The 20,742-nt window shown below is 40.1% G+C and overlaps 1 protein-coding gene across 3 annotated transcripts in view; it reads right to left on the minus strand.

Moving 5' to 3' along the window:
- The window catches only part of LOC131251309 (protein CASP), a 136,735-nt gene that overhangs the window by 64,554 nt on the left and 51,439 nt on the right, over nucleotides 1–20,742 (minus strand). For all 3 annotated transcript variants that reach the window (XM_058251957.1, XM_058251955.1, XM_058251956.1), the window contains exons 8-9: nucleotides 7,571–7,626; nucleotides 3,707–3,869 (exon numbers count right to left, since the gene is read on the minus strand). In XM_058251957.1, coding sequence (XP_058107940.1) covers nucleotides 3,707–3,869; nucleotides 7,571–7,626 — 219 coding nt within the window. The remainder of the gene's footprint in view (nucleotides 1–3,706; nucleotides 3,870–7,570; nucleotides 7,627–20,742) is intronic.

Genomic DNA, 20,742 nt, shown 5'->3' on the forward strand with positions numbered 1-20,742 from the left:
CACTCGAGGTGACCCATGCGATTTGGGGCCCACAGGGGAGGTCTCGTGTTCGAGACTCCTTACCAAAGGTGATTAATGCGCATTTCACATCGGGCTCGAGTGGGGTAGCCCGTGAGATGCGGGGACACACTTGGGGTGGGCGGCCCATGTGATTTGGGGCCCACAAAGGGGGTTCGATTGAGGTCCTAACCCATGAGATGTGGGGCCTGGGCTATGAGATAAAGGGATTAATTCGCCATACTCTAATAGTTCGAGCTTTTAGAGCAAGTGGTTAATTGTACTGCATCACATTCCCAATCTACTTTTATTCCTAGGAGGGATATATCAAATAATATCCTTCTTAGGCATGATCATGTTAGTGGAATTCATCTGACTCTGGACCCACTAGGATGTGCATTAAAGTTGATCTTTGCAATGCCTTTGATAGTGTTAGTTAGGAATTTCTCTTCAAATCCCTTGAAGCTATGAATTTCCCTAGTCAATGGATAAAGTGGATTAAGGCTTGCATCTCATATCCTTCTTTCTCTGTTTTGGTTAGTGGAGAGGCTTGTAGTTTCTTTAAAAGTAACAGGGGTCTTCAACAAAGAGACCTTTTATCTCCCTTTATTTTCTCCATTGTTATAAAAATGTTTTCTTCTCTATTTACTAAATGCCATAACAATGGTTTTATTAGGTCTCCCTTTTCTAAAGATGGGGTGACCATTTTCATATGCTTTTTGCTGATGATTTAATGATTTTTTCTAATGGTGATCCCATCACTACCATGAATATTAAAGGGATGCTTGATAATTTCAATCTTTACTTAGGATTACACATTAATTTAGATAACAGTGAAATCATATTTTTCAAACTCCTATCACTATAAGGAGCTTATATCTTCTATTCTTTCTATTAAAAAGGGTGAACTTCCTATCATATATCTAGGTCTTCCCCTGTTTTCCACCAAGCTTCATTTGAGAGACTGATGGACTCTTGTTGACATACTAAATAAGAGGTTGGGAGATTGAAAGGTGACTCCTCTTTCCTTTGCAAGGCAGCTTGAGCTTATTAAGTCTACCATCTCTAGCCTGCATCTCTTTTGGAGTAACTCCTTTCTTTTGCCCAAGGGTTGTTTATCTCTTATAGAAAAGAATATGACGCAATTCCTATGTGGCGGATCCAAACTACGCTCTATGAGGTGGGGGTTGTTTGTAAAACCAAAGAGGGTGGCCTTGGAATCATCTCTCCAAAGCTCTCTAGTCAAGCTTGTCTCTTGAAGCAATTTTAGAAAATCTTTACTAAAGAGCAAAGTCTTTGGAGATCATGAGTTCAAGGTCGCCTTGGAATCATCTTTTCAAAGCTCTCTAGTCGAGCTTCTCTCTTAAAGCAATTTTAGAAAATCTTTACTAAAGAACAAAGTCTTTGGAGATCATGATGCAGGACAATTAACCACTTGCTCTAAAAGCTCGAACTGTTAGAATATGGCGAATTAATCCCTTTATCTCATAGCTCAGGCCCTACATCTCATGGGTTAGGACCTCGGCCGAACCCCCTTCGTGGGCCCCAAATCACATGGGCCGCCCACCCCAAGTGTATCCTCGCATCCCACGGGCTACCTCACTCAAGCCCGGTGTGAAATGCGCATTAATCACCCCTGGTAAGGAGTCTCGAACACGAGACATCCCCCGTGGGCCCCAAATTGCATGGGTCACCCACCCTGAGTGTGCCTCTGCATCCAACAGGTGACCTCACTCGAGCCCAGTGTGAAAATGTCCCTGCATTAATCACCCCCGGTGAGGAGTCTCGAACACGAGACCTACCGCTTTGATACCAATTTGATGCAGGACAATTAACCACTTGCTCTAAAAGCTCGAACTGTTAGAATATGGTGAATTAATCCCTTTATCTCATAGCTCAGGCCCCACATCTCATGGGTTAGGACCTCTACTGAACCCCTTTCGTGGGCCCCAAATCACATGGGCCGCCCACCCCGAGTGTGTCCCCGCATCCCACGAGCTAACCCACTCGAGCACGGTGTGAAATGCGCATTAATCACCCCTGGTAAGGAGTCTCGAACATGAGACCTCCCCCGTGGGCCCCAAATCACAAAGGTCACCCACCCCGAGAGTGCCCTTGCATCCAACAGGCGACCGCACTCGAGCCCGGTGTGAAAATGCCCCTGCATTAGATCATAAGTTCAAGCTAAGCAGATTCATGATAAATCTATCTGGTCCCTAAAGACCCCCTCAAATGCTTCTTGGGCTTGGAGAAGTATTCTCTCAACTCACCCACTTGCTTTGGCAAATACCAAGTTTCTTATTGGGAATGGGAACTCTACTAATCTCAGGTATGATCCTTAGCTAGATAATGGTAGCCTTGCTAACCTATTTGGTGTAAGGGTATATGGTCTTGGCAATAGGGAAAATACTAAGGTTAGTGACTTCATTCTCAATGAAAGTTGGAATCTCCCTAACAATTCTTCGGGGGACTTGACTCATATTATTAATGAAAATAGAGAGGTAAAGATTTATCTATTCAAGGATGAGATTATATGGAAGCCTAATACTATTGGAAGCCCTCTTTTGCCTCCATCCTTGTTGCTTGTCAAGTTTCCTCCCCTCCCTCCCCCTAGTTTGATCTACTTTAATTATGTGGCCATATCCCCATGCACTCCTTTTGTGCCTGGTCTGCCTCTCTCAAAAGATTAAAAACTAACAACGAACTTTCTCGCTTTGGTATTATTTCTTCAAATCTTAATTGCCTTTTCTGTTCTACTGTAATTGAATCAAACGAGCATTTGTTTTTTAACCGTGAATATATCTGTTGGATTTGGAAAACAAATTGCATATTTAGCTTGATATAATCCTACTCTAACATTTTTTTTATGTTGTCACTTTTCTCACTAACTCTATGCCACTTAGCCCTAGTTGTCCTATTATTGTTAAGCTTTGTTTTCCAACAATTGTGTGGCATATTTGGAAGGAAAGAAATTCTCGCATTCTCTCTCAAACAAGAGTTGGTAAAGAATTCTTGCTTAATCTCACTATTGAGGATATTAGGAGATGCATCTTATTCTTGAGGATTGGTGGTGATTTTCCCACTGCCATTGCTACCCATTGGGATGTTCCCCTTATGGTCCCTCCTATAATCAGAAAAAAGGATGCAGCTTCTAACATTTCTCATTTTTCTAGAAGTTGGCTCCTTTGTTCTGCTTCCCTCTCAAATTTTAAAATAGGAATTTTTTGTTTTCATCCTCCCTCCCTTAAAAGCATGTTGGGGTATCATCTTGGAAGCTAGATGGGAGGATGTCACTAGCTCTTTTTTATCTTCATTTCACTTGGTTTAATGAGGTTTCTTGAAGCAAATGTTTCAGGTATTCGTGTTGAGCTACCCAATCCAGACTTGCATAAGATGATTTTGGCTCCTTCAAATTCCCCTTGGAAGCTGCGTTTGAATGCTAGAGTTGCAAGCAATCTTTTCCCTAAAACTCAAGGATCCTACATCTTGTGGCCATTAGATAGGTAAGAGCAAATTTCATAATGCCTATCCAAATAATTCCACTCCATCCCCATCAAAAGCAAGGATAACTACTTCCATATAAACAATAACTTTGAATAAAAGAACAATTCTACCAAGTGTGGAAATTTGATTTTGTACAATAATAACCCACCACAACACCATCAATGGACAAACATCAAAACGGCAAATATGGATAAGTGAACAATACCTTTTCAATGAGCAACAAGTTCAACTTCTTGATCTCATTCATGTGTTGCTCTCGCTCATTAGAGAAAGTGGTTTCCATATTATGAAGTTCCATGTTTAATTCCGAGATAATCTTCTCTTTGGCATTCAAAGAATTCTCAAGGATACTATTCGAATCCATTTCACTGCAATGGAGCAATGCATAAGAAGCTCAAAAGTAGAGTCAGCAATGAATATCAATACATCAAACGTAATCATTTCAATATCTGCAAAAAATAAGAAAACAAGGAAAACAATACATGGCAAAGGGCCACTATGAAAAGACCTACAATACTTTCAAAAAAAAATAAATGAAAAAACCTATAATAAAAGTCAAAAAAAATAATTCTTAAGGGAGAAACCCCTTTTAAGTCGGGTTTTGTTCACTAAATTGCATTTGACATGCTAATAAACATTGTTTCTTCCACATGATTGTTTGGTATTCCTTGACAAGCAAAGACTGTAGGATGAAACAGCATGGCATTCAAAGAGGGATGTCATAGATTGGGCACCTGGGATTAAAACTGTAAACATTGAGGAAACAGCATCAATGTTTGGGTTGTAATTTGAGTTGTAACCAGGGAAGCAATGTGGGGTTATTTTCTTTAGTGCTATTGGGGTTGTGTTCTTCTGCTATTTTGACTGGTGTCATTCAGCCTTCTAATAAAATGGAATTTATTACTCTTCAAAAAATAATAATAAAGAAACGGTCTAATGTAAGAGACAGAACAAATTATTTTGTTCCATGTCCATTCTACATTAAAATGCATAAAAAGAAGAAATTGTCTAATGCAATTATATTGTTTTATTGTTATACAGAAAGGGAAAAAAGAAGAAGAAGAAAGGAAACGAAAAACAGTCAATATGTTGAAATGCAAAAAAATATAAATAAATAAATAAAGAAGAAATAATAAAAGTAATGGTTTACACATTTTTCCAATTCTTCCCAAAACGGTCCACCATGCTTTGATTTTGTTGTATCTAGCTCAAATCTTATGTTTTGATCTCCAAAATAGGCCTAGATCTAGTAAAAAAAAAATGGTTTTATAAGCTGCCTCCTAAGGTAGAGAGATGAAGAGGAAAAACATGGGTCTTGAAATGTGAATATGCCAATTAGGCCACCGATTTTGGGTATCGGCATCACCATTACAGATAAAAATAAGTTTGCATCATCTTTTTTTTTTTTTTTTGCGGGGTTTCTGACAACCAGGGTTTGAACCCTGGATCAATCACACACACTACAATGTCTCCACTAGCTCATCTAATACAATATACAGATATTCAAAAACTTGGTCCTGAGACTTGGAGCTCTAGATCTGCTACAATTTTGACTCTAGAACAACTGATATCCTAGCAAATTTACCAATTGGGCTACAAACCCAACTTGCGATATTACTAGAAAATATCTTAACATCATTAAACCCATGAGTTCTAATCACCCCTTGAAATATAATCATATCTTAAGAATTTTGGACTGAGGGATCCACCTTACCCAGTACTCGCCGTGCTTGACTACAGGACCGTACTAGGGTAACATGGAGGTACATTGCCCACTACCTAACACAACAAAAAATATGTATTCGCTAGGTAAATTGCCCAAAATAATTAACCATTTTAGAATCCAAATGCTTGGCCATTTATGCCAGCAACAGTGATGCATGATTACCATCAAAGCCAAGTTCTTGAACTCCTGTTGCCTATTTAACAAAGTTCTTTATTATATGATACATGGTATCCTCTCAATATATCTATTCATGTCAAAACTCTTGGAACTAGAGACCCTTGAAGCTTCGTCAGCATTTAGTATAAATAAAGAAGCAGTTACTAAATACATGGTTTACTTGCTGCCATCTCCAAAGGGTGGAACATAAGTCATACTTAGTTGCTGGGGAATTGATTCCCCAGTTTTTTAAGTTTTGCATGGAACTTACAATTGGCTTAGTCTTTTCCTAGGAAATGTCTACACTCTATTTGGCTTACACATTGGGTTTTCTTGGGTAATTCCAAAGAGTAATATTTGGTTCAAATGAGGTTTTTCTTAGGTGAAAGTATGTTATTTGGTTGGTCAGTGTCTCCATCGTGTCAGCACTGATCATGACTCACAACAATCACTTTGATTAGACAATGATCAACCAAAGAAATGGTTGTTCCAATACATCATATTGAAAAATATCCAATCATTGACATGGACTGTCCATCATGTGTCTTAGCTTTGATTCCCATCTCTCTCAAAAACCACTTTGATTGGATGATTCTAACCATCCAGTCAATGGCCAGGATAATGGATGGTTGATATTGATTAGCATAGAAAGGTCGAATCATTGATCTGGACCAAGCATGATGTGGGGCTCACCCCAGCAGCTTCCTTTTAACTTGTCTTTGTTTTGTAGTATTCTTCAAGACAAAGCTCCATATCTGCTAGAATCGCCTCAGCTTTTTTAGTTTTAACTTTGATGGTTAAGCATTCGACTATCCCTCAACTCTACAAGCTTTCTTATACTTCCTAAACCTTTTCAATACAAGCTTCAATCTATTTCAACAGTGTGGGAATCAATGCATGTAGTGGTGTTCCATGTAGGCGAGATGGAGAATCCAACTCACCTCCTGCCCAAGCACTGGAAACACTGGCCATTTCTTAGTTTAGACAATGGCCTGTCATAGATGAAGTCCCCACCTCACATCACCTTGATCACATCTTCCTCCAAAGCAAAGCTTGACCCCTACTCAGTGTTGAGTTGTTTGACCTCTTTAGGGTTTGAACCCTCATCGATCCTCAAGTTAGCTGGAAAAATACTCCAATAAAATTTCCTCGCCTAGTTTCATACATGCCAAACTCAACTCAAAACTTTGCACATTGCCATTGATATCCCTTGATCAAACCTAACTAACCGGTTCATGTCTCCTTCCATGCAGAAAAAAATAAAATAAAATAAAATAAAATAAAAAAATCTCGAGTTATTACTTGCATTCAAGCATGCGAATAGTCCAATCAATCAAATTGGACCATAATTCCTGGCCGTCATCATCATAGTATTGTCCCAGCTATTTGGACCTCATTTCCTAAGCCAAGCAAAAATACACTTTAATTTCCAATAAAAGAATTATAAAATAAATAGAAGGTATTTAATATTTAATAAAAATAGGTACGAACCTTGACCTAACCATCAACTATTGGGCTAATACTAAGCCTTTGACATTTGGAAACTTGACACTCATTAGATGCTGTTGCTTTTGTTAAGTTTTCTTGGTTTGTGCGGCCTATTGCCATTGTTTAAGAGAATAAGACAAATTGTGTGTTAGTATTCATTAATTAGTAACTTGATCTTTTTTTATACTCATTTAGTTATATATTGTATTTTTCTGTCAGTGACAGTACTTTACCATTCTAGTGTAAACACAAATTACCATTCTAGTAATTTTCCATGCAAAGTTGGAATTGAAAATTCATTCCAAAAGACTAAGTGGCATGACATCTCACAGAAAGTATTGCCTGACATCCAACTAGACTACTCAAAAGCAAAGTCCATATGTTCTACATTAAGTATATGCAGTGAAAATGTATGGAGAACCAAATAGTAGCAATAACTACATCCAGAGCATGGCATCAGAACTTGTTACTTGCAACCATGTACTAACAAAGTGCATATGAAGTTGTTTTAAGGAAGACAATATTGATCCTTTAAAAAAGAAAAAAGGCACAGAAATGCGTAAATTGAATCAAAGGAAAAGCAAGAACCATAATGGATAGATCAAACCAATGAGAAAACTGGAGTACAACAAGTAATTGGTAATGAATTCCAGTATCCTGACATATAATGCAATTTAGATATAGAAAGGGAAATCTAACCTTTTCTTATTACCATTTTCTTCATTTGTCGTCTGCAATTGAGAGCGCAAGAGACCCTACAAAGAAATTTCAATATAAAACTGGAGCACTTCATTACCATCAAGTCATCAACTATGGCAAAACAAGTGAACTAAGGAAATTACTGACTGTCTGCCTTCTAGTGTGGAAGCCCCACAATTCTTAGTTAATTAAAGCCAAGCTTTTTTCTTTTGAGAATAACAAGATTTTTATCAAGAAAGAAGAGGAATATATATATATATATATATATAGGGAAAAGGTACTATGCGCTCGACCTCACGAGTCCGTCCCATGAGGTCGAGCTATGTGGGCCCCACCGTGATGCGTTTCGAACTTCTACCCCATCAGTCAGATGCACAATTCCATCTTGGGCCTAGATCTCAAAAATCAAGTCAATCCATGACTTGTGTGGGCCACACCACATACAGAAGTGGGGAGGGGCCGTGCACGATTAAAACATTCATAATCATTTTTTGGGCCCACTGAGATGTGGTTTGCAAATCCAGCCCATCCATTATGTATGTCCCACTTGGATGAGGGTTCAGACCAAGTTTCAGCAGCATTCAAAACTCAGGTGGGCCCCACCAAGTGCTTTTATATGTTTTAACGGTGTCTTCACATGATTTTAGATGGTATGGCCCACCTGAGTTCCGTATACGGCTGATTTTTGGGATATCCCATAATTTAGAGGGGACCCATCAAATGCACGGTGTTGATGGTCGACACGCATCACGGTGGGGCCCACACAGCTCGACCTCACGGGAGCTTATCGTGAGGTCGAGCGCATAGTACATATATATATATATATATATATATATATATATATATATATATAACAGTGATAAGAAATCATCCAATTAAAACAAAGAAGAAAAAGGCCTCCACAAACAATGGAAGAATTCAACCAAGCCACTGCAAAGAGACGAGAAGCCCTGGCCCAGTCAACCACGAGCCATTTGGCCTTCTAAAAGACCTCTTCTGGAGAAAGGATTTATCCTGTAAGATCTCCTGTTAGGCTATTACGCTCAAGCCAAACTGACCCATAGAGTGGCAGGAAAAGATAAAAGATTGATTATAGATGTTTTATGAACGAGATCCCTTGCTAAGACACAAAGTAGAAGTGAACTACATCAAGATTAGACCAGGTCCTATTCAACACCTCTAGCCTTCTCGGTATTCTCATGCATAATGACAACAAAGAAATAGCCTCTATCTATAAAATCATAACATCATTAACATCAGAGACTTGAACTAGCTATATGGAGCTTGGCTCCTCTTTTTATCAAATGAAAGAAGCAAGAAGTCATTAAAACAAGAGAGCAGAGGAGATAGGCACGAATGGCTTATGGTACCAAGCTATTAAAATATACCACCTGCTCCTATTTTTACAAGTTTATTTAACTTCCAAGAATTTTGCTTCACAGTGTGTGAATAGAAAATTTTGCTTCATAGTGTGCAAAACACATTCCACCAAGACCAATACAAGGATTCGCCAAGGTCTGGTTGGAAGCAGAAGAAATTCTATCCTAACTTGTTGAGGACAAATTTTGGGCATCCGAATAGAGACACAAAATATGAGGAAAGATTCAAATGAGCAAACTTGATGAGAGTTATCTGACCACCAAGAGATAAATATCAACATTTCCATTTAGGTAGTTTCCTTTAGAACCGCTCCACAACTGTAGACCATAACTGATTTGCCAGCTTCCTAATGTAGAAAGGGAGCCCAAGATAGGTTGTAGGAAATGCCCCAGTTTTGCACCCAAAAGCCCCTGCCAACTCCTCCTTAGGAAGACACACCCCTAGCATTTCACTCTTAACAACATTCGCTTTGAGGCCAGAGACTGCTTCAAAGCAAAGCATCACCATCCTCAACTTTTCCACCATAGACGCATTAGTTTTACAAAAGACCAAAGTATCATCAACGAACTAGAGATGAGAGATCGGTGGGTTCACCCTATGCACCATAAACCCCCAAAAGAGGCCAACTTCTTGCCCCTTTGCTAACATACCACCCAAAGCCTCTGCCACAACCACAAACGGATAGGAGGATAAAGACTAAATGATCACTGATGCAGGACCGATGCATGAACCAAATAACTTGTGAGATCAAGTAATAGAAATAAGACAATTAACAAAAAAGACACAAGCATTGCCTTAAACACCACGGATATCATGAACAAAAAAATGACATCATGCATAATCCTAGCCTAAGTTACCAACATCATCACACAAGATCATTAAATAAAAAGAAACTATGATCTAATAGATATAGGGACATCCAAATAGCATAGGGTATAGTTTATTTCAAAGTAGAAAACCTAATACAACATAGGGTAAAAATTAGGGTTTGGGTAATTTTAGGAAAGTAGGAAAATTAGGGATTTTAGCTTTAGGGTTAAGATTTCGGGAATGGAAGAAAGGGGTTTAGGAGAAGACGAAGGCTTAGGTTGTGAGAATCGAAGAACTTAAAGACAATACCTTGATGGAGAGGAAAGAGATGATGGTGTGGTATAGATGGAAACCTCGCACCTCCATTGATGAAGATTAGCCTCACACTAATCGCCCTTCCAAATCATATGGAAGTATCTTCAAATCTCTTGAAGATGGAAGAAGAAAGCAAGAGCTATTCTCTTTCTTTTTTTTTATCACAAAAACCTAATGAGGGAGAGGGTCACATGCCCACCCTCTTTTTATAGCTTTAAGAAAGTTGAAAAATAATAATTAACACCATGTTTTTTGAATTTTGATGAAAATAACAACCATATTCTAACTAAAATCAACTAAAACACTCATAGTGATGTCCAAATATAACATAAACAAAACTAAATCCTATAATACTGATAAAATCTAAGAAAATTAGTGTGGATGATCCACGATCAGTGGCCCAATCATGTGATCCAACGGCCCGATCATCACGTCCCTCCGATCCAACGATCTGGATCACTCCATAAAGTAGCCCATGTACATCTTCCCAGTGTGGGATCTTTCAGATGCTTGAACATGCACATGGGGTCTTCAAAAAGATCATGGGTACTATCCTAGCCACAGGAAAATCGGTGCGGCCCGCCTCCTCCTCTGATAAATAAGCAAGGTTGTACGTGACATGATGTCCTCATCAACTCTCCTCGGCTGAGAAGAGTTCGCCACTGATAGACTAAAACTCCGGTAGCGCTCCAAAATGTTTGGATCTAAATGTTTTAACTCATCATCTGTAATCCACGTACTGTCTGAGATCGGCTTGTGCTTCCACTTGACGAGTGATTTCTGAAATCCTCCATGTCGAGTGGAAACTGCTTGTGCATTCAGTATGTCTTCTATTTGTTCGCTTCGAGCAGGCAAGGACGGTAAAGGTGGTAAAGGCTCGGATGATTGGTTAGGTAGGGACCATGGATTTGGGACTAGGTCATGTCTGTGGGAGGGTATGTGAATGGATCAAAAGGTGAAGTAGCAGGATCCTTGTATTATACTAGATCTTCCACATTAAAAGTAGAGCTAATTCCCATGGTAGTTGGAAGATCTACTACATAAGCATTAGGACCCAATTTCTGCAGTATTTTGTATAGTCCTGCGCTATGCGCTTGTAACTTTTTAACAGCCCCATGCAGGAACTGTTCAGGCCCCATACGAACCATGACATAATCTCTTACTTGGAATTCATGAAACCTGCGATGAGAATCAACAAACGCTTTTCATTATTTACATTAATTCGCTTCTTGATCTCACTATGCAACTCATGTATGTGATGTGCAAACTCATGTGCGGACTCAGATGGCCTATAAGACACAAACATAGATATGAGATCTACAGGTTTGCTAAGTGTGTAGCCATGCACAACCTCAAATGGACTCAAGCCTATGAACCTATTGATGAAACTATTATATGCCAACTCAGCCATAGGCAAAGCAATATCCCAAGTTCGGACATGATCACCCACAAGACATCGAAGCAGATTTCCAAGACTACTATTGACAACTTCAGTCTGAGCGTCTGTTTAAGGGTGATAGGCAGATGAAAATTGAGCCTTGTCCCCATCATGTGCCATAGTGTCTTCCAAAAATAGCTCATAAAGCGTACATCACGATCAAACACTATGGTCTTAGGTAGACCATGTAAATGTACTACCTTCCCAAAGAAAGGCCCACATTGGAGGCATCTGACATTTTCAAGCACTGAATGAAATGGGCCATTTTAGAAAAACAGTCCACAACCATATTCAAATATGATGCATAACATTTATAAATGTATCAAGAAACATATGAAAACACAACCAATGCATTCAAAAGCAAAATGTATAGTGGACTTTAAAAGACATACCTATCAATAATGTGGATGGCTACAGCCTAGACCCACAGAGAGTTACGCGGTGGCTCATAGAGTCATAATCATCGTCTTCATGGGCCACAGAAGCTTTCGATCAAGCTGATATTTGTGTGGTCTCTTCATCCAAGTCTTTTTGACGTTACGAACAAGTTGGATGGCAAATAAAAATTCCGGGGGAACCACAATTTTTAGATCAAGTTGATCTTTATACATTACCTTCATTCAGGTTTGTTCGACCTTATCAACAAGTTGGATGGAAAATAAACATTATCGATCTGCTTAAAGTGGGCCCACGGAAGTTTTTAATGGTGGGTGTTCAATCACACCATTGTTTCTTGTGGTGTGGTCCACTCGGATAACACCTTAGTGAGTGTTACTCTAATGTGTGGAGCCCACCTTATGTAGTTTTTATATATCCACGCCATCTATCTATTTTCCCATCTCATTTTAGGGCGTGATCCCAAACCTTAAGAAGATCCAAATCTCAGGTGGACCATACCACTAGAAACGGTGATGAAAGACCATTAAAAACTTTTTATTGGCCAGAAAAGTTTTGGATCAAGATCATCTTTGTATTTTCCCTTAATCCAGATTTTGTTGACATTATCAACAGGTTGGATTGCAAATAAACAATATGAAAACCTTACGATGGGCCCTTTGGAATTTTTAATAGTGAGACACTCAATCACCACTCTTTCATGTGGTGTGGTCCGCCTGAGATTTGGATCTACATAATTTTTAGGACCCCATCTTAAATGGACTAGAAAAACGGATGGACGGGGTGGATGTAACCAAATCATCAAGGTGGGCCCACGGTAAGGGTAAATACCCTGTTGTAACACACCTAATCTGCCCCCTAAAAAATGGGTGTTGATTGGGTAAATACCCGAGCGCAACTTGGGTGAGACCTAGAACCAACGATGTGGGTGTACCCTGACAGTAGGGCCCACCTCGATGTATGCAATGTATATCCACACTATCCATCTTTTTTTTGCAGATTATTTTAAGACATGGTCCCAAATTTGAAGCCAACAAATATTTCAGGTGGACCACACCACAGGACAATGGTCATTGAACTTCCACCATTAAAAGCTTCTTGGCGTCCATTATAATGTTTATTGACCATCCAACCTATTGATAAGGTCATACAGATCTGGACGACCGACAAAAACAAATATCACCTTGATGTAAAACTTTTGTGGCCCACAAAAGGTTTTTAATGGTCATTAACCACTGTTTCCTGTAGTGTGGTCCACCTGAAACTTTTATCTTATTCATTTCTAGAACCATGGCCTAAAATAAGCTTAAAAAACATATAGACGACGTGGATATACAATTCGTACATCGAGGTGGGCCCCTACAGTTAGGGTCCCACCCACATCAATGGTTCCAAGGTCTCACCCTAGTTGGGCTCCACCCGTACCTAGCAAGAGACTGATGCGATCAAGGGTTCTATGGGGCCCACCATATTATATGTTTTATCCACACCGTCCATCCACTTTGACAGGTCATTTTAGCCCATGATCCTAAAAAAGAGGCAGAATGAAGGCTCAAGTGGACCACACAACATTAAACATTAGTGATTGAGTTCTTTGTCATCCAATCTATTCGAAATGTCGTAGGGCCCATCATGATGTTTATTTGGCCATCCAACTTGTTCATAAGGTCACATAGACCTGATTGAAGGTAAAAAATAAAATATCAGCTTGATCCAAAACTTTTATCCCTATCAAAAAGTTAGCAATGGTAAGCATTCAATCTCCACCACTTCATGGGGTGTGGTCCACTAGAGCCTTAAAACTGTCTTATTTTTGCACTAATGCCCTAAAATGATCTTCTAAAATGAATGGATGGATTGGATAAAACATATACATCAAGGTGGACCCCACAAAGCCCGTGACAGGACCGTCTGTCTTGAGCTAACGCGAAGCAACCCGCATCCGTAAGAGGCTTTCAAAGCCATTTTCAAAAATAGAAAAGGCTGGAAGGACCATACCCTAAAATCTCTCAAAGAATCCCAAAATCCCTCAATCAAACCCAAATTTCCAGGGGTATTTGCAGATTTCTTGTCGAAATCTCCATTGCCATTTGAATCTAGCATCTATTTGAAGAAAGAAAAAAATAGGGAAATCGAGAATTTATGGAACTTACAACGCGTCGTTGTGGATCGATCGAGTGGCCCACCAAATTCTACTTCCGATCACGCAGTATTCTTATACAGGAACCGAAATCCCCTCTAAATTGAAAGTTTTTCCCTGTTTTTTTCCTTCTTCCTTTTTTTTTAGTAATTATGCAAGCCCAACATTATCTGCCCTTTTATCTTTGAAATTATCGTCGAATGTTGGCTACGGCAGATCCATGAGTCTGTAACAGAATCTACGGTAGATCCGTGGGTTTGGGATAAAATCCATAGATAAAGGGATATATCTGCAAATAATATCTGTGATATCGCAAAAAACCATGCGATATATTGCACGATACATATTAATTTGTTTTTTAGGGGTTTCCGACGGGTTTCATGTCGCTAGCCAACGATAACAATAATTTCGACTGATAGTATCAATATTGCGAACACTACTTAGAAACAACTAATACCAAAACCATCCAGAATCTTATAGAAAAAGTTTTAGCTACAATCTTGTACAGCCCTCCAATCAAACTAATCGACCTAAAATCTTTCAGACTATCTGCACCTGTATGTAATCTTCAGGATGATACTAACAAAAGACACACCCAATTCCATCAATAAGTAGCCTCTAGTGTGAAAGTCCGACATGAAACTCATAACGTCCACTTTAACTACATCCCAAAATTCCTGAAATAAAAAAAACCACAAGGAAGTCATCGGGATTGTGGACCATATCCCTTCCCTATGAAGTTACAATGGCATTAACTTCTTCCTCCGACAAAGGCATTTAGATAGATGTTGCATCATCATCAGTGAGAAGAGACTCGAAGTATTCTACAGCCGAAGCGCACACCTAATCTTTGTCTTGAATTCTTCTTACCTTCCACTACAACACTGCCCAACTTGTTGCGTCTTGCTCCCGCACTAACGATGCTATGACAAAACAGTGTTTTTATCCCCTTCCTTTAACCAAGTAGCCCTCGAACATTGCTTCCATTTAATCTCTTCCGCCTTTAGGCAATCCAAATATTGTTTACATAAACACATCCTTTTTTCCTTTTCCTCCTATGAAAACTCCACATCTTCCGCCTTTATGTCAATGTTGTGAATTCCTTTCAACATTTCATCCATCTCCTCTTCTCATTTTCCCTAAAACTCCTTTTTCCAACTAATAATTTTGGCCTTTAGAAGCTTTAATTTCTTACTTGGAAAAAAATCGACGTGGCCCACGAAGATGGAGTTCCACCAATCTTTGAGACAATTTGTAAAACCATCAATCTTCGACCAAGATAACTCCAAACAAAATGGATTGGGCTCTCAGCTCTCCACCTCAGCTTCGAACAAGATGGGATAATGATCAGAAGCAGGATTAGGGAGCCCTTTCAAGTATGCCAAATGGTATTTCTCCACCCATTCCATAGACAACAAGAATCTATCCAACCTAGACATGACCAGAGTAGACTGCCCATTCAACCAAGAAAATTTCCCATTGACCATAGGGAGATCTACCAAACCATGTTTGATGATCCACGTAAAGAAGCCCTTCATGTTGCTCGTGACGTTCTCTCTGCCAAACTTCTTGAAAGAGAATCTAGTAATTTTGAAGTCACCCACCAGTGTTTGAAATATCAGTATCACGTTACGTATCGCACCCTCGGGATGCGGATACATATCGATTATCACATTGGATATATCAATTTTATCGCGTAATGTATCGTTGTTATTAGAAACATGGGGAAACATTGGGAAATTGGTCGAATTTTTCAATGAAACTTCAATGATTGTTAAAAAAGACATAAATACACACTTATAAATCAAAACATTACAAAAAATAAGTGCAGATAATAGGTTTTCTTTGTATGGGGTCCTAATCTATGCGTTGTCTAACTGAATTGATGCAAGTATATTCAAAGTCTATTCATATCATTTATAAATGTGAAAAGACATGTGAAAACACAAGCAATACATTCAAAAGCAAAAGAAGAATCACTAGATCAGTACATATGTGTTTGATTTTATGTTTGGACACTAAAATTGCAACCGATTTGTGAGAAATTAGGATTTTTTTTACCAATTTTCCACAACTATGCCCATCTCCGCCAAATCTCAAAACTAAAGCTCCCAATCCAAGATTTTTCATGCAAAACATGAAAAATCATGGATTTTTAACAATTTGACACTGATTTAACATGATTTACAGAAAAAAAAACAAAAAAAAAGGTGCTCACCAGATTGAACATGTGGGAAATATAATACTACTTGTGCGTTTCGTATAACACAAGCGGGATACAAGATATATCGTGGAATATATCGGCCAATGTCGTCGATACTTAAAACACTGAAGTCACCACTAATAAACCAGGGACAGTTAAATTTTTCCCACACTAAATCGAGTTCCTCCCAGAATTCAGGCCTTTTCGTAGCTTGATTTGGGCCATACATAGACGCAAAACACCACTTGAAACCAATAGTAACATTTGATAAAACTACTGACAGAGAGAGATCCTCCCCATGAGTCCACCTTAACCACAGGTTAGTACCAAGCTACCTGAATTCCCCCATCTGAACCAACTGATCCAGAGATCACCCAATCATTTGAAGACTTACCCGCAGAGAGTCCATAACTTTACAATCAACTCCTTGCAGTTTAGTCCCGTGGAAAGAAATTGATGCAGGACATGAAATTAAATATGACATGCAAGATTTCAAGCTTTAGATAATACCAATTTTAAACAATCACAAAATTCCACGTCCCACATACGATTAAACATTCAATCAAGGGGAATCTACGGGGGTCCAAGCCTACACAAGTTTAGGGCTGGATCAAGTAAAATTATAAACCAAACAATGCCCAAAGGAGTGTAAGATTCATCCACTCTTGCAAAGGATTGTTCCCCAATTCAAGAGATTCACCATGTTTCAATTCGGGGAAAAAATTTAGGGTTTGCAAAAGTTGGAAATACTTGAAATTTGGGACTATCTAGGGTTAGGGTTGGGGATTTAAGGTGAGAGAGGAGAGCAATAGAAGAGAGAAGGAACCTGAGCTGATCCACACGTGTGGATAGCAACCCGGCCCATGCGCACGTGCGTGAATCCCTGTCCGCACGTGTTTGCGGCCCACAGAACCAGAAAAGGCCACCTAGGGTGGCATCGGCCAGGGGTGGCCCACTCACACACCAAATCTCGAGTCAATCCGCTGCCCGGTTTGTGCGTGGTGCTCCGCAGAAGTTTCAACCCCTCTGGTGGGCCAGAATCTAAAAATCTGCCATGGAGACGAACCTGGGTACAAAAAGGGGTGAATCTGAAGATGGGAGGGTTGTAGAAGATGATGAATGTGGGGCGTAGGGGGTGAGGATGATTTGGGATGGTTGTAGCTTCGCACCACGGTAGTTAGCCCTTCGAGGAAGGGAGGGTTTCGCACTCAATTAGATTCTTCAACTCAGAGAGAGAGAAGAAGAAAAAGCATGAAATTTTATTCATAAAACTTCAATGAAAAATACCTACATGGAGTTGCCTATTTATCAGAAAACTCCCCAAAAGTCACGCCATGTGTGCACACTAATACTTAGAGATGAAGTAACAAAAATAACAACTAATCTACACAATCAAAACCGTTCATGATGTTTCTAATAATGATAATAACCAAAACTCAAAATCCTAGATCATCTAGGGTAGTGGACCACGATCATGAAATCCAATGATGGAATCTAAATGATGATCGGGTTCACTCCAATGCTCCATAGCACAGCCCCCTAACTAAGAGGTCCTCCATAGATGTCGTCGTCAATCCAGATCAATAGTGGGGCTTTCCTCCTCCTTGAGTACGTGCGTAAGGTGGGGGGTATACGCGTGCACATGATGTCCCCATCAACTCTCCCGGCTACAAAGGTTTTGCCACTAGCGAAACAAAACTCTTGAACTGCTCCAAGATGTCAGGATCAACTCTCTGAAGCTCATCCTCAATGAGCCACGTACTAACTGAAGCTAGGCGTGACTTCCACCTAACCAGGAACTTTCGAAATCCGCTATCCGACGTCGTTACTATCTGATGGTCCAGAATATCCTCTATTATCTCCTCTCTAGGTGTGGGAAGGGTAGGTATGGGAGATAGAGGCCAGGAAGATGGGTCGAGAAGGGGCCATGGATCAAGGGAAATGTCTGGGGAATCAAGATGGTTAGGTGAAAGGTTGGACAATGTATCAGTGGTCCCCTGAAGTGCAACTAGATCCTCCACATTTAATATGGAACTAATTCCCATGCAAGGTTGAAGATCTACCACATACGCATTGAGACCTTTTCTTTTTATAATTTTGAATGGTCCAGCGCTATGCACGTGTAATTTACGAACGGCTCCCTGAGGGTACCGCTCTGGCCTGATGTGGACCATCACAGAATCCGCTACATTGAATTCCTTGAATCGTTTATGTTGGTCTGCAGAAATTTTGTAATGTTCATTACTAGTATTGATCTTTCGCCGGATTTCTTGATGTGATGAATGAATGAATGTGATGTACAAAGGACTCTGCAGACTTTGATGGCCTATGGGACAAGAACATAGGGACAAGATCAATAGGCTTCCTAGGTTTATAACCAGTAACGAATTCAAAAGGACTTAAACCTGTGGATCTATTGATAGAACTATTAAATGCGAACTCGGTGATAGGTAGTGCAGTGTCCCACATCCTAGTGTGCTCCCCCACGAATTTCCTAGGCTCCTATTGACCACCTTAATCTGACCATCGGTCTGAGGGTGGTAGGCAGAAAAAAATTGGAGCCTAATACTCATCATATGCCATAGTATCTTCCAAAAATAACTCATAAATCGCACATCATGGTCAGACACTATGGTTTTAGGTAATCCATGAAGTTTGACAACCTCACTAAAGAGCAACTTTGCAACATGAGATGCGTCAGAGGTCTTCGAACAAGGAATGAAGTGGGACATTTTAGAAAAACGGTCCACAACAACAAATATGGAATCGTGTTTCCGAATAGTCTTGGGGAGCCCAAGCGCGAAGTCCATACTGATGTCCTGCCAAGTGGCGAATGGAACTGGCCAAGGTGTGTATAGCCCCGTATTCTGTTTTTTCTACTTTGCCAATTGACAAGTAAGACACTGCCCTATAATTTTGGCCACGTCCCACTTCAGGCCATTTTAAAAAAACGGTCCACAACAACAAATATGGAATCGTGTTTCCGAATAGTCACGGGGAGCCCAAGCACGAAGTCCATACTGATGTCCTGCCAAAGGGCGAATGGAACTGGCAAAGGTGTGTATAGCCCTGTATTCTGTTTTTTCTACTTTGCCAATTAACAAGTAAGACACTACCCTGTAATTTTGGCCACATCCCGCTTCAGGCTTGGCCAATAAAATTTATCCTCCACTAGGGCAATGGTCTTATCTCGAATAAAATGACCCGCGAACCCTCCTAAATGCCACTCCCAGACAAGAAAATTGCAGAGGGAGGTGCGAGGTATGCACAAGCGGTCACTCCTAAACAAATATCCATCCAATATCAAATAATAACTGCTAGCCCTAACGAACTCTCTAACAACGATGTGTACACAATTCTAAAATCTGGGCACTCAGAATAATCCTCTCTGACACACTCTAGCCCTGTGACTTCGACACTTATACAATTGAGTAACGCGACTTGACAACTTAATGCGTCGATAGGCTTATTCTAGCCTTATACTTAAGCACAAAAGTATACTCTTGAAGGAACTGGACCTACTTGGCATGCCTAGGATTTAATTTCTTCTAAGAGTTCAGATATCTCAAGGCCTCGTGATCTGAGAACAAGACGAATTCTTGAAGGCCGTCTTCCACTCGTCGCCAGGGCATACACGGATTTAGTGATTACCACTTTTAAGGTCAATTTTCGAGAAGATAGTAGCGTTGGCCATCATATCCAACACGTCATCAAGACGCGGTATGGGAAACCGATACTTGATTGTGACTTGATTGTGATTTTGTTGATGACCCTGCTATCAACACACATCCTTCATGTGTCATCCTTCTTAGGTGTAAGAAGGGCAGGCACGGCACACGGGCTTATGCTCTCTCAAATAAAACCCTTTTCTAGGAGCTCATCAATTTGTTTCTTCAACTCTGCATGCTCCTTTGGGTTCATTCTGTAATGAGGGAGGTTTGGTAGAGTCGCCCCAGGGACTAAATCAATGACGTGTTGTATATCCCTCATAGAGGGAAGTTTATCCGGTAGATCATCAGGAAAGACATCACAAAACTCATCCACTACCGGAATGGCCTCAGTAGGTAACTCTACACTAGCCTCTGGTGTACTCCCTAGCCACAAGGGCGTACACTATCGAGTCCGACTCAGTCTCTCGCTCAAAGTCTTTGGCATTTAGAATATGGAGAGGCTTAGACTTGACTTTGATTCCTTCAATTCTTTTGACCCGCTCACACCACTCTTTGTGGTGGGCTCCTTTCCGGTCGTGCTCAAAGGTGGAAGTGGATTTAGCTTGACCTTCTTGCCCTCAAACCAGAATGTACACACATTCGAACAGCCAAATATGGTAACATCCCTATTATAGAGCCAGGGCCTACCCAGAATGATATGGCCAACATCCATGGGAACAACATCACACCAAAGTGTCTTTATATGATCCAAACTGGATAGGAACGAAACAACGGTGCGAGACTGGAATAGAAGTTTCATCAACCCAAGACACTCTATAG

The sequence above is a fragment of the Magnolia sinica genome, chromosome 7 (assembly GCF_029962835.1).
Source record: "Magnolia sinica isolate HGM2019 chromosome 7, MsV1, whole genome shotgun sequence".
Taxonomy (NCBI): domain Eukaryota; kingdom Viridiplantae; phylum Streptophyta; class Magnoliopsida; order Magnoliales; family Magnoliaceae; genus Magnolia; species Magnolia sinica.